The following is a 14,439-nucleotide window of genomic DNA, read 5'->3' as shown; positions in this document are numbered from 1 at the left end:
ATTAGTGTAGGTAATATTTGTTAGTTCTGGCATCGGTGCTTTGGGAATATGAGTGTGTAACTGCGGTTTGTTTCTGTGAATGTTGAGAGGCTCTTAGGCAAGACGGGAGGAGGAAGACAGATGGCCTGGAGAGAAGAAGGCCTGTGTAACTCCCATGTCGTAACTTGTCATCTCCAACTTACCGATATTAATCAGGAATATCTTCGCTGAAGTCATCTCAATTGCTGTATCCATATGTGATAATACGTGTCCCTCCTCTACGGAGTTGGAGTCTATTGATTACTTGCTTACTTAATTCATATTAAAATAATGAGAACTTTTGTGAAGCCTGCTACAGGAGGAGCAGAGCTAATCTAAACGTCAAATTCATAGCAGCTTTTAAAAGAAAGTGTTTTAATTTATGGATGTGTGGCAGTATAGGATGTGAAAATTATTAGTTCACTTTAATCAGGATCTATCAGTAAGCAGTATTTTGCAGAAACAGCAGATTATTTAATGCTGGTATGATGTATGATATCTTTGTGGGTTGATGCAACATGCACCACTGACAAAAAATCAAGGGGTTTTGGGCAAATGCAATTCAGTGATTTTGTGGAACTATGGCAGTCAATTACAAGATAGCTGATATGAAGCATTTAGCTTGCTTTTTAGCAAATGACAAAGGCAAGTCATACTATATGGTGAGGAAGACAGTAAACCCATTTAATCCATAACTGAATGAATAAAGAATTACACCTGTAGATGTCTTTTTGGTTACATGGCCTTATCCTCTGCATTCTCCTGCAAGACAGGTGAACTTCAGATAAGATACTTTCAGTCACATCTTGCCCAGAGTAAAAGTAATTCAATACTGTCCGGAAGAAAATCTGATCTCTTACTGACCAAGTCAAAATGATAAAACTTAAAAAGTTTACTCTTATGAAAAAAAGATGTTGGGAATCTAAATAATAATAAAATAAATTATGATGATGATGGTAACCTGTAGCCTGACGCTACTCTACTTCTTTTACTATTGGAAATTAATTGGTTTTTAGTCGCTTGAAAATCTTCTACCACTCACCCCCCTTAATTCTGTAAATTTGTGCTGGTCTTAATGGTCTCTTAAAGGTGGGATTGCATTTGTAATTACCTATATTGTACTTTTCTAACATTTCCAGTGTAGTATTTTCCAGTAGCAATAATGCTACCAAACCAACAGACTAGAGAAAAAGACAAAATAATATTTGGATATATAATATAATAGTACAGCATCGATTGTTCCATGTTAATTGGCTTCGAGCTGTTGAAATTAAGGTAAACTGTCTCTTAACTAGTGTACTTGGAAATTTTGTAGCAGCTCAATAAGTCAAGCAGAAAGTGATTGAAGTGACAAAATGATCAAAGTGACAGGAAATTATATTTAAAAGTATAATAAAAAGGAATACCAGAAAATAAATGTTTCTTTATGCTATCTATACCTGTGTAAAAAAAAAAAAAAAAAAGAAAAAAAAAAGAAACAGAAACATGAAAGAATTTAAAAAAAAAAAAAAATCCTTAGAATGGTGTACCAAAATAATTCGACTTTAAAATAAAGGTGGTATTCGGAATAACATTACATAACTGGACTAAGAATGTGTATTGAAATTATGTGACGACTTCTCACTGAAAGGAATTGTTTTGTTCTTCATATTTTTCAGTGCTGTATTGTATGGTATAATACTGCATTTTATGTATTTATATTTTTCCAGGTCTGACAGCGGCTGCCATGGCAGAGGCTATGAAGTTACAGAAGATGAAACTTATGGCAATGAATAGCCTTCATGGAAGTGGAAGTCAAAATGGAACAGAATCAGAAAATGAAGAGCTCAATTCTAATGCAGGTAAGTAATGCTGTGCATGTGAGCTGTAGGGGAGCTCTTAATACCTGGTTTTGTGCTTGGGAAACAAAATCAAACATCTGTCTCAAATTCTTGTGTTCTTTTATTTTGTAAGCTTTGTTCTGCCAGTGTCAAATCAAAATTACTGCACCCATTCCTCCAGTATTCCTCCAGTTTTCCTCCTAACAGCCATCTTCATTAATTTTTTGAAAAAATATTGGTGAAGGATTTTTTCATTATGTTAGAATACAAACATTTTAAACTGTTCCCTAAATATATTTGTAGTAACAAAAGACTTCTCTATTGGCAATAATACAGTGAGTCTAGAGTTTTCCTGTAAATGATGGAAAGTTTCCAAAACATCAGGTGGTTGGAACTCATGAGTTCCACAGTTCACTGGAGAAAGGAAAAGTAGGGAATGCAAAATCACCAACTTTCTGGCTTTTCTGCGTTCTGATCTTTCCTTGAATGGATATTTGCAAACCACAGCTATGAAGGAGAGTCATGATAAACGTTTGTTATGGCCTACCTGGCTGGAATAACCTTGGGTAGAAGGCACTGACACTGAACACTGTTCAGTCTGTACTACTACAAGCGTTAGGATAAACTTGAACGAAGCTCCCCGAGTCCCAGGTCCACAAGAGTAGGGTTCAATAAGTCAGAAATGGGTCCTCTGAAGAGGATATCTTCTTTGTTTATTCTAAAGTTCTTTTCAAGCGAATGGAAGAGATTTTTACTTGGATAGTGTAGAGAACCTAGAGTAAGATAGATCCATTTGGTCTCAGAAAGCTGCTAGATGCCTATTACAACAAGGGCAGGTTCACTTGGACTCACTTCTTTGACACAAACAATCCCGCAGCACACTCCTACCCTTTTTGAAACTTATGCATCCTTTGTTTTCATTATCAATTCAAGAACAGAGGCATTGTCTGATCCCTCATTGCATTCCGATCTCCCATCAGCATTCACACGTCTCTGAAGTCACACATGCGTCTCTAAAGATGAAGCTGCTCTAACAGTTTGCTTGCTTGGATGGTGTATAGCGTATATGCATTGTACCATCAAAATGGTAATTTATTAGACCAATAAAGCAGCAGCTGGGAGGTCTTAGACTCATTTTCTAAAGGAATAACTTTGAATTCATGACAAATTATACACAAAGCAGTCTTTCCAAAAGTGGTATTGCCTTTTGCTAATTTTGTGTACTCATCTGTATTGAAGAAACCTGGCTTCTAATTCATGCATTAAACCCTTCCCTGGCTTTCTATTATGTAGGATATGTATTTCTTATTCACCTCCCAGACCCTAATCAATTAGTGCATATTGAATTCAGAAAAAAAGCACTGAAAAAGCATATTTAGTTTGTGTAACTCTTATAGTCTGTATATAGTTCAAAATGAATTATGAAGTTTCACTGAATGCTAAGAAATATGTGTCAAGATAGAATTCCTACAGAAAAGCAAGGAAGCGTCATGCAGAAAAGATGTAGGATCAGTATTAGGGTTTTTAAAAGCTGCTGTACAAAAGCTTGCTAATTTGAATGTTCATGGTTTGGTGTATTACCTGATGTGGCAAAATTTATATACTTCATATGGGGAGAATCTACAGTACATTAATATTATTATTTTAGGTACCTTGTTGACAAGTTTTATGGGGGACTATCATACCAACCTTTCGACAATACATCAGGAGTATGCATATTAAGTGAAAGTTCTCTGTGGTTTAGCAATTCAATGAGTTCTATGACTGACTCAATACCAATTTAAATATTTGGAAAAATTCCCACTGACTTTAGCTGAAGTTACAGTGGGGCCCAAGGATAAGGATATGGTATCAGTTATGTAAAGATCTTTTCTCAATTCTTTCTCCTTTTCATTGCCTGATTCAGTAAAATTGCCAAGAGCAAATTTGCTGGGTTGAATGCCGGTATTGCTTGCAGACAAAGAAATAAGTCCTTAACAAAAAGAACTACTACTAATCGTACTAAAAATCACAGTTTCCCCTCTTTTTAGTATCTGCAGTGCCAGCATTAGGATCATTTTGTAATGCATGGCTTCTCTCTTTATTGGAGGATCATTTTTTCAAGATCTGCATTAAGCAGATACAGCAGGATGTGTCAAAAAGGAAAACCAAAATGAAAGGAATGTAAAAATTACACATTTCACTCTACAAAATAACTGAGGAATTATCAAATATTCACTACAGAAAACTCATTGGAGATTGAGGTAGGGCATGAGGAGAGTGGGCATTTTGTTTAGAAGTTAATACACATTTTGCAACTTTGATTCACTGCGGAGAGAACACCATGATAATTCTGTGTGCATGAGACCTTTACCAAACGTTTGTTTTGCTCCAGACTCTTACAGTTTAAACGACTATTAAAAACAAAATGGAGATGTGAAATGAGAAAGAAAATTGAATTTTGAAATTTTTTTTTACTAAGAAGAGGTAAAAAGAAACAGAGCAAAGGAGTCAAAAGCCTCATAAGTGAGAAAAACATTTTATTTTAGGAGAGAGACCTACAGTTTCTTTGATTTGAGGTTGTGTTTAATAGCTTCTGTAATGGCTGCAACATGACTCTGCATCTAGATTTCAGCATGAATAACAACCTGTTCGTGTTTCATTTAGCTCCAAATGAGAAATTCTGTCTTTTATTGTTTTAGGAAATTAGTCTGTGTACTGTTGCTCCTGGAACTTTATAATTAATCACTAAAGGTTATGGCTGTGGAGAGTTTGTGGGAAATAGATGTCTGAATGATTATAATTGTAGCTGTCAAATCAAAAATATAGTTATACAGAGCAGAGGACCTTTTACTTCCTTTGATTTTTTTTTTCTTTTTACTGTAACAAAGACTTGAAGGGTTGCAGGTTTTTTACTTAAAAAAACAACTGCAAAGATTGTTGGCTTTTTACCTCAGTGTTACACATTGACTTTCTTTGGCGAGCGTAAGATACGACACCACTAAATATTTCACATTAGGATGTGTGCCTTCCTCCTCATGCTGTACTCATCTGAGTGGAATAGCCTCTTTTGCTGTTGTTTGTTTTGAATTAAAAATGTAATTGATCAGTATTAATTCCTGAATCTTTATTGCCAGCTTTTTTTGGAAGTGTGTCATTATATACAGGCCATTAGTATAGTAAAAACATGGTGAGGATATCTTATTAATTTCAATCCCCATCTGTATCTGTTGAAATCTGTATAAAATAATTTTGGATTTGCTTCTTTAGTAATGCCTAGAGTGTCACTTCTGTGGTTTCTTTTTCTCTGTGTGTGCACCTATGATGATGGAAATTTTTCAAGGAATTTCTATAGCTGAAGCCAGAATTCATGCTATCAATTTAAAATCTGAAGTCTAACTCTCAGGATCACTGACTGTAATTCCTCAGATATTATATTGTCCTCTAGGAAATTACAGGTGTGGAACTGAGTCTTACAAGTGTGTCTAAGGAGGTGGGGAGTGAATGTGCCACTTCTTTTCCTGCTTCTAGTCCAGCTAGTATGCTTTTGCCATCAGGTCCTACCTACCTCCTCTTCGTGATATTACAATGATCTCAGTAATGGTGGTGTTTAGTACGGGAATATTCAAAATAACTTATTAAAAAAAGAAAAAATGCTGCGAGAGACAATATTGAAACTGTGGGGAGAAAAAAGTACCAAAAAAAAAAAAAATTTGCATGGATTTTTTTAAGTTGAAGTAATGCATTAGTTCACGGTTCTGTGAAGAATGTTGTTATACATTTGAACATTAATGTCCTCCTCATACTCTCTGCAGAAGAGAAAGAGATTTTTTTGCACCTTCCTACTCATCATATGAAGTGTTGAAGAGAACTTCTCAGGCAGTTGAAAAATCTGATATTTAATCTGGCACTACAGGTTCTCTGGCCCCATAGTCCAGCCGATCTGTGCTAGCTGTTCCTTGTGGCTTAGCGGCTGTCTCCATCTTCTTGTAGGATCTGGGAAGGAAGGTTGAGTTTAGAGAACCACATAGTTGGGGACATAGGTGTCTGGAAGTAGGAGGAACTACGTCCCTCTGAAATCTCAAATTCCCAGTGGCCATAAGTCTTTCAAAGTCCTATTCCTCCTCTTTGGCTAATCCATGTGAGTCCTTGGGGCCGAGACGCTTTGTTGATGGCACTCGGAGCACGCATCTGAGGATTGCCTGGAGCCCAGAGGGTTGCCGTAGCTAAGGCATGCTCTAAAGCATGACGGATAATACGTGCCAGGAGTGATGTGGCCTCTCATACTCCGCTTGGAAAATGAGTAAGAGCAAGAGTTTGAAGCTGGCAGCTGAAGGCCAGCTATGCTGGATGTGTGTGCAGATCTCTCGAAGCCCAGCCACGTAATCAGTCTTCTTGTTCTAGAGAAATAAGATAAACAAAACGAAACCTCTCTGGTTGTACAGAAGTGTTTATAAAGATCATCGGCTTCATCATCATGCAATACTAATATTAGGTGAAGTGTATTCTGGAAATTAGCATATCATTGCCTGGGGAAATTTGAAACTTACTTGAAATCAGAGGCTTTTTTTTAAGAGCGTAGCAGCAGGTAATTTGTACAAGTATGCGATAGAACTGGAACGTGAAGGATAGATTGCAAAATACGGTATTGGTGATGCTACCCGAACATCCTTTAAGGACGCTGTGTTACGCAGCTGCATAAGCAAAGAAGGAGCAGTGCGTAGCAATCCGTGACAGTACCTGTTTGTACAAAACCTCAGTGCAAAGAATAAAGCAGTTATTTCCTTCTCTTGGCTTTTGGAGTTAACATGCATGATTTAATAAATGTGTTTTGCTTTCCCAAGAGAGATATCAAACAGTACTAAGTGTTTCAGTGGTATTTCCTTAGGAAGTCAAAATGTTATTCTGTATGTAGAGGCTTGTTGCTTAATTTCCAGACAAGGAGCTAAGTTAGGCAGAAAAGAAAGGAAAAACGCCCTAGCTTTTGGCATATGAGGATCAGAGAAAAACCTCTTCATAGGGGGGGAAAAAAAAAGTGTTATCTTTTTATCCTTTTTTCCCTTCAGTACCTGCCATGCAGTTTTCTCATAAATGCAAACATCCTTCACAATCTGTTTAAAAAACCACAAATACATCACTCGGAGGAATATTTAAGGAACCATCAGGAGGGAAAAAACTCATTGGTTTAATGGAATGCTGTCAAGGAAAATCAGCATCACAAACGACACAGGGGCAGAATTGATACTTTTGCACTGACATGTTAAAAGAAAATCCCATGCATTATTTAGAAAACCCAGAAATCTGTCAGCTGTATGATTGCCGAGTTAGCAGAAGCAGGAGGATGCTGCTCAAGTTGAAAAGAAACGCGTAGGCACAGATCCATATTGTAACCTTTCATGTTCTCCACCCACCATGAATACCCAGCTATTACACGGTCAGCATTTTTTAGTTTTTCTCTTTTAAAATTTTCGAGTGCTTGAGAAGTCAAAAGAGGTAGGTCTTTTATTCTAAAAAGCAGGATGCCGAGGCTGTTATTTTATTGTAAGAGTAAAAATGACAAGACCAGAGAACAGATTTTTTTTAATCTTGAGTGCCATGCAGACTTCATGAAGTCATTTTTCCTGTTGTTAAAGCAAGCATTTTTGTGTTACATGAGCAGAGAGTTATTGTTTCAAAGATGATAATTTTATTTAAAGAACACTAAACATTCATGCCATTTTAAAAATATAACCAGCCAACACTACTATTAATATTTTTAGAATCAGTTGAAAAGCTAGTGAAGCATACATTTAATTTTAATTGTCCTTTTGCCAGGAGGGATATATACAGTCTTGAACTAAAAGAAAATTTAGTATGTTTTGTTTTCTGTGCCATCTCATCCAAAAACTAGGCTTGTTTGACTCCAGCCCTAGCAGATGTAATGAAGGATTTCATCCTAAAAATTGAGGCATCTGTGCTATTTCTTTAGACATGTACCTGGGTTGGTCTTGGTGGGTGTGAAGATACTTGCTGTTCGCGCTGAACTTGAGAGCAGCACGTAGCGGCTAAGTGGATCTCCCTGTTCGCCGAGCGGGAAGTGAAGTGAGCTGCTAGTCCACGGCCATCGAACACAGACGGCTTGCGCGTCGGGATAGGCAGGATAGGTAGGAAAGAGGGTGACATTTTTGATGTGCCTGTTTTCCTCAAGCGTGCGGGTGATGGTGTACTGTGAGTGTGGCTCATGGTACGACATGTGTTACATGGCCGATGGGACCAGGCTGCGAGGTAGGCAGTGAGTGGTCAACGTCACGCAGAGACACAGCTGAAAAGATCTCCTGGAGATCAGAAATGAGCTCGGAGTGCTTCACCGCTCCTGTTCAGCTCATCAGTCTGGGTTGCGTTTCTCTGGGGGAGGTTGGACGCTGCAATAGCACTGTAATATTACATGTTACAGCGTGCGTCTGAACAACAAAAAAAACCTTCTGAAGCCCCTGGACAAGACGTTGGTTCTTCAGGGCTAACTCACAGTGCACAGGCAAGGGAGCAGCGTGCTGAAGTCTGGTGTATGGATGAGGCTCCTCCCGGTGCTGAAGGCATGTATGGCCCCGAAGGGCTGCGAGGACAAGCTCTGCGTAAGGGCGTTTATCCCACGGCCATAATACTTGAAGAAGTTTCCCGTAGTGATGAAACTCAGTGGCTTTCAAGATGTGCTTCCATACATAGGTTTGGAGGTGTGGTTTCTTGGAATTTTCTTGAACCCACTTGCAAGTGATATTTAAGAAATCGTAAGCTTTTGTTTTCGGTAAAAATGGAGTGAAGGAACAGAAACATTCACATAACACTGAGGCTTTAAAAAGCTTTACCCATCGCTGCTTGTCAGAAAACGTCCATGGCTGCTGAATGCTACAGAGTAATGAATTCCCTGCAAATAATGTAAGTGGGGCCTTCCTGGAGCCAGCGACTGATAATTCTGGAGGAATAGGTTGATGTGCTGTTTTCTTTTTTTAAGAAACAGCTCCTCAAACATGAGCCAGGAAGTGATAAGCTCTTCCTTTGGTTTGGTTGTACCTTGTTTGTATTCTGCTGTATTCTCCTCTGTTTCTTCCTAATGGTGAGGGCTTTCATGGGCCTTCTCAATTGTCCTGAGAACCCAGGCTCCGTGTGTGAAGCTTGGAAACGAAATGCACATATATCTATTTCTTTGGCAAATTGGGCTTTTTTTGGAGAGTGAGTATCAGTGGAGAGTTTCTGTTGTGTTGCCCGACCACTGGGCAGGATTTAATACCAAGAATTTTAGGATGCTTTAGTGAACCACAGTTTTGGTGGAGTGCAAAAGTGAATTTGTTTCTTCTCTGCAGATTGTTTTAAGGTCCCATTTTAGATAGCTTCTTAAGCAGTTACCTATTGAATGCATGTGAGTACTTTAATTGTCTTTTCAAAAAGTGTTCTTAATCATTTAAATAAGAATGTAAATATAGTAAATGTATATGATTCACACATAAATGTTGATTCATCAGCTAATATTTACATGTTTGGATTGATTGATACCCGACTCAGAAATATGAAGTAGCTCTGGCTGTAGTTTTAAAACTAATAAAGGAAATATAACTTTGGACAACTTCTGAAAATGAAATTCTCTGTGTTTTTCTCTGTAACTCTGAGGCATCTTTTTCTTTGAGAGGAATTTCTGTTTAAGATTTTTTTATGCTTACCTTACACATGATGGGATTAATTTATGTTTATATAACATCATAAGCTAATGTAAACTATTTCAAAGATCATGTAAATGTAGGTATTATCTTATATAGACTTCTTTTTAGAAAAGTTCTTATTAAATGTCTAAGCTCTAGTTTGTCTTGAATGCTTCTCAAGGGTATATTTTAAATGGGTTCATGACAATTAGATGCTGCTGGATGTTTATGAATGGAGAATATATATACTTGTAAGTTTATATTCAACAGTTAAACCCATCACACAATCTGCTTCCTCACTATATTTTGACTGTTACCTTATTTGAAGTCAAAGAACTGCTGTTCCTTTTTTCCAGAGCATGAAGTACTTCTTTAATAAAGACAGAATTCCTTACAATGATTTCTAACTTTTGCTGGAAAAAATCTAATACAGAAAATCAAGATTCATATCTATTAAAAACCCCCTTCTTAACACCAAATAAAGTACCTCCAAGCGCCCACAGCATAATCATAAACAACCTCTCCAGATTCTTGACGTATCTACTATCAGAACTAAGTGCAGCAAAGACAAACTAATGACAAAATGCAAATGGCATGGCTAAACTGTGTAGAATTGAGAGCTTTCACATGTCTGTCACCTTTCAGATCCTTTACAAATTTATAGTCTCAGAGTGCAGAGGTCTAAATCTTCAAAGCTTGAAAAACAGAGGTGCAGCATGAACTAATCTTCATTTTTCCCCCTATCTTCTTACAGCAGCACTAATGGAAATGTATTTTGTTTAATGACTCTGAAATCCTGTTTGTAATTAGATGTGGGAATTGGTCTTACTTTGTAACAGATGATACTGGAATAATAATATGAGAGATGCTACGCTGAGACCACTATCCTCCTAAATCTATATCATTTTTCATTTTATTGACAGGAAATGTGTTCCTGGAACAAAGAGATTGATTTTAAAGAGTGGAAAAATAATGTCTAGTAAAAACTCAAATGAAAACATTTTAGCATTACTTTCAGTGTATCACAAGAGTACATTAACCTTTTAACTTTATTTTTAATTCTAGTAAACAGTCGTCTTATAATTGTTGCTTTGTCACTGATACAATCTTTGAATTAATGCACCAAAGGTAGGGAACTTTAATTAATGATAGGGTGCATAGAATTAAAATGCATATCATATTTCAGAAGGATTATTCAAAATAATCAATTTTGTCTGTTAAAACACTTTTACAGTCGTAAATGAAGTAATTAGGAGTGGGCACAGAACACGTGAATGCAGGCTGAGCTCACACAGTCCCTTCAGAGCATTAGTCTTCTTCACTAGGTCTTCATGTCATAAATCATTCTGGTCACTGTAGAGCCAAGGCTATGTTTTTTCCTTGGTTATATTTTTCACATTTGCTAGTAGGAGCAGATATTCGTGGTCAATATCAGCCTGCCAAAGGAAAGTCGCTCAAAAGTGTCCCTCATTAAGACGCGGTCTCATGTTTCTCTGCAAGGCACAGGATCTGCATTGGCATTGTAGGGAGTGATACTTGTGCCAAATTTAGGACTTTCAGTATAAATTTTTATTTAGGCCAATACGGATTAGATGCACTGTACTTTAAAAAGAGAAACCATTCCAGTTTAGACATTTTAGTAGGCTTCTGCGACCGCTGAAGGACATGATGGGAACAGCACTGTCCTGCCCGTTAGGAAGCAGGCACGTGTAGGGTGAGAAGGCGTCTCCAGGCATCTCTGCCTTGCTGGTCTTGATGCGTAGTGGGAAAGGGAAGGAAAAAAAAGTGTGGTCCAGACCTACCTCTCTGAAATGCATTTTGTATTTTATGTTAAACAATTGTTGGGTAAAAGCAAAAGTGGTCCTGGAAGCAGGAACCAGCAACTGGTGATCAGATGAACTCTGGCAATTAGGGATGCCAAAACCGCGAAGCAGTATACTTGTTTCAACTCAGTGATTTGCAGGTTTTCCACAGTGCTCCCAAAGAGCAAGAACAGTAAAGTACCGTATGTCAAATAAACCTTTTTTTTTCTTCTGAGGTCCTTGTATGTAGTCTGTTTCAACAAAATCTTGCCTGCCTATCATTTTGCACAAAGTAACGTATTTGTTTAAACACTACGGTGTATTAGCATGCATAAGCAATGTGTTTTTATTTCTTGCTTCAGTATATAAGGATGTAAGGAACCCAGTAGGTAAAGAATTCCACTATGTTAGGAAAAGCAAGTATTAGTGATAGTTGCCTTTGTTAACACTAGTGAGTCAACTTCAACCTCACATTAATGGTATTTTAACAATAGAAAGTACTTTAATGTTTTAATTACATTTTCAAGTCTGGAACATTCTTGTTCTTGTTGAGGCGTATGGAAGTTAGGATGAAAACTGGCATATTACCTTTGATGCAGGCCACATGCTGAGAGTCCCCCAAAGGATGGCATTGATAGTGATACAGCTGCCAACAGCAGGAGTCTCATGAATTACAATTTTAATCAGATTTTTTTTAAAAAGTCCCCTAACGGACAGTTAATTTATGTTTGAGGTAGGAAATGTTTGTGGTGTGATCATTTGGAATATTTTCTTGCTCAAAAAAGTAGCATTAATCCAGAAAACCCCCATTTTAATAACGTGGGGTTTTAGTTTAGGATTCAGTACTAGATTTTTGCAGAGTGCCCTGAACTGACATTTTTGCAGCTGAGATTCAATAGCAGTTTTACTTGCAACAGTTGGCGCTGTTTAAATGTCTAGCTGATTTGTGAATCTGATGAGACAGAAGTCACGGTGGTCTCAAGTGATTCTGCCTTTACTGGCACCCACAGAGTAAGAGGCATCCCTTAGTTCTGGAGTAGGGACCATAGGGGTAAACAGGACATACACAGATCAGAACCTTACTACTTCCTGTAGAATACCTTGGCTATCTTGAGTAGTTGCATCCAAGTTTTGTTTTCCTTTAATAAAGTTTTGATCCATAAGAAAATCGGGGTTATGCATTTATTTCTGTGATTTTAAAAGTAAGCATCTGACAGTTTTGCATAATAGGTTATGCTTTCTGCTCCATATTCTGTTTAAAAAAAGCTGGAATCCAAAGCTGTGAGTGACATTTTGGTAGAATTTTAGCAAGTACAGTCATTACCAAATTAAAAATAGATACAGGTGGGTAGTCTATGTTTTTAGCTCCTTTAAAAAAAAAAAAAAACACAACCCCTACTGTATACAAGAGCAGCAATTTCTCAGATTGTTTTAGTTCCAATTATGAAAGACCAGCAGTGTTGTCTCGGACCAAGAGTAAATGTACCTTTATCACCAGAGTGTGTTAGAAATCTTTAATTTCCATGACTGCAGCATCTTTTTCTCAAATGAAATTCTTATTCTTAATTTCTTACAAGCTTAATTTAAATTAATAAGATCACTGAAGAATATTAAAACCTGGTCCATTTAGTCATGGGGAAGAAAATCTTGTTGGCAGCATATAATTGAAGCTACTAATTTGTCCATGATCTAAAGGGAAAATGCATGGATTTTTCGTACATGTTTCGAATGCCATCTTAATGTGTTTATTATCTTGGAAATGTAACCAGTATTATGTTATCTGTTGGGATGGCCAGTTTGTCTGTTAGTCTTTCCAGATACGTGTTTCATCTTGGGAGGCACAGTAAGCATGCACCTAATGGTTTTGGAATAGCAGTGTCTTCTCAAACTGTGATGTTTTCTTGAAGAGCAAGAGTAGGTAAGGCTCTGCCTGAACCATTTTTGTAGCAGAAGAAGAGACCATACTGTAGGATAATGATCGTGTGTTGTGGGTAAGCGCCCTCGGCTGTACCCTGCAAGGTGGTGTATTACGTCGCAGTGCGCTAGTTGGGGTGGTCGATGCAGTTTAGCGGTGGCGGGGTGAGTTCAGGACGGGCTGTTTCGCCCTGCCTTTGGATCTGGTCCCTATTCCGCAGTTTGCAGTGTTTAGGATCATAGGAAAAAAGCGCTTTCAGTTTTCTTATCCACACTCTCAACGAAGCAAGAGCTCTGCCAGCATCATGTCTGACTGATAGTTGTCCAGCTTAATTTTAGAAATTTTATAGGCTTACTAATCATGGCCATTTTTCCTAACGCTTAACCTAAGTCTTCCTTGTTACAGTCTTTCCTTGCTGCTTCTTGTTCCGCACACTGTGGGTATAGAGAACAATTTATTCCCTTTTATTACTGAACATGTCTGTTATCTAGTGAAGACTATTAGCGAGTCTCCTATCTATCTTCCCTTCCCTACATTAAACAAGCCTGCTCTTTTGAACGTGTCTCACAGCAATGATTTCCTGGGTCCCTGGTCGGTTCTCCCTCCACTCCTCTGGCCTCTCCCGGTCACATCCCGCCGGTTCCCAAGCCCAGCGCGGCGCTTCGGTCAAGGCCGTGCCGTGCTCAGTGCAGCCCTGTAGCACAGGATAGGGAGAAAGAATTTCTCCCAGTCGTGCATACAGCTATCTTGTATAAACGTGTGGAACTCTTATTCTCCTGACATCTCCTGGAAGCAGGATCCTGCTGACCTGTGTTCACCTGCAGTCTACTACAGCCTCTAGATCTTCTTTTTTTTTTTTTCTTTTTTTTTTCTTTTTCCCCCAGATGAACTACACAGGCAGTCAAGCCCCATTCTGAATTTGGGAGGATGGCTATTCCAGCCTTTCATCTGTCCTGACCAAATTTTCACATTATATCTCTTAAATTTTCTCAAAGGCTTAGATAAATCCTGATAAAGATCCAGATTTCTGGATAGAATGGTCAATTCTGCTGTATATGCTTATGATACATGCTAACCTCTACCCTTGAATGTGAAGCGTTTCATTAAGTTGAGTTTGGCCATTTTATAGTTCGCTCTGTCTTTACAGGTTGACTGGAGGTACCTTCTGAAGGTAAATTAAAATTGATAGTTGAAACTGAAAATCAACATTTCCTGTTTAGATCATTTGCATTTTT

The 14,439-nt window shown here is 37.9% G+C and overlaps 1 protein-coding gene across 1 annotated transcript in view; it reads left to right on the top strand.

The window, feature by feature from the left end:
• DACH2 (dachshund family transcription factor 2) overlaps window positions 1-14,439 on the top strand; it is a 313,020-nt gene that overhangs the window by 210,344 nt on the left and 88,237 nt on the right. Inside the window, exon 5 of the mRNA XM_075720636.1 lies at window positions 1,728-1,859. Coding sequence (XP_075576751.1) covers window positions 1,728-1,859 — 132 coding nt within the window. The remainder of the gene's footprint in view (window positions 1-1,727; window positions 1,860-14,439) is intronic.

Source organism: Pelecanus crispus, chromosome 13 (genome assembly GCF_030463565.1).
Source record: "Pelecanus crispus isolate bPelCri1 chromosome 13, bPelCri1.pri, whole genome shotgun sequence".
In the NCBI taxonomy this organism is placed as follows: Eukaryota; Metazoa; Chordata; class Aves; order Pelecaniformes; family Pelecanidae; genus Pelecanus; species Pelecanus crispus.
This window is presented reverse-complemented; position numbering and strand designations above follow the sequence as displayed.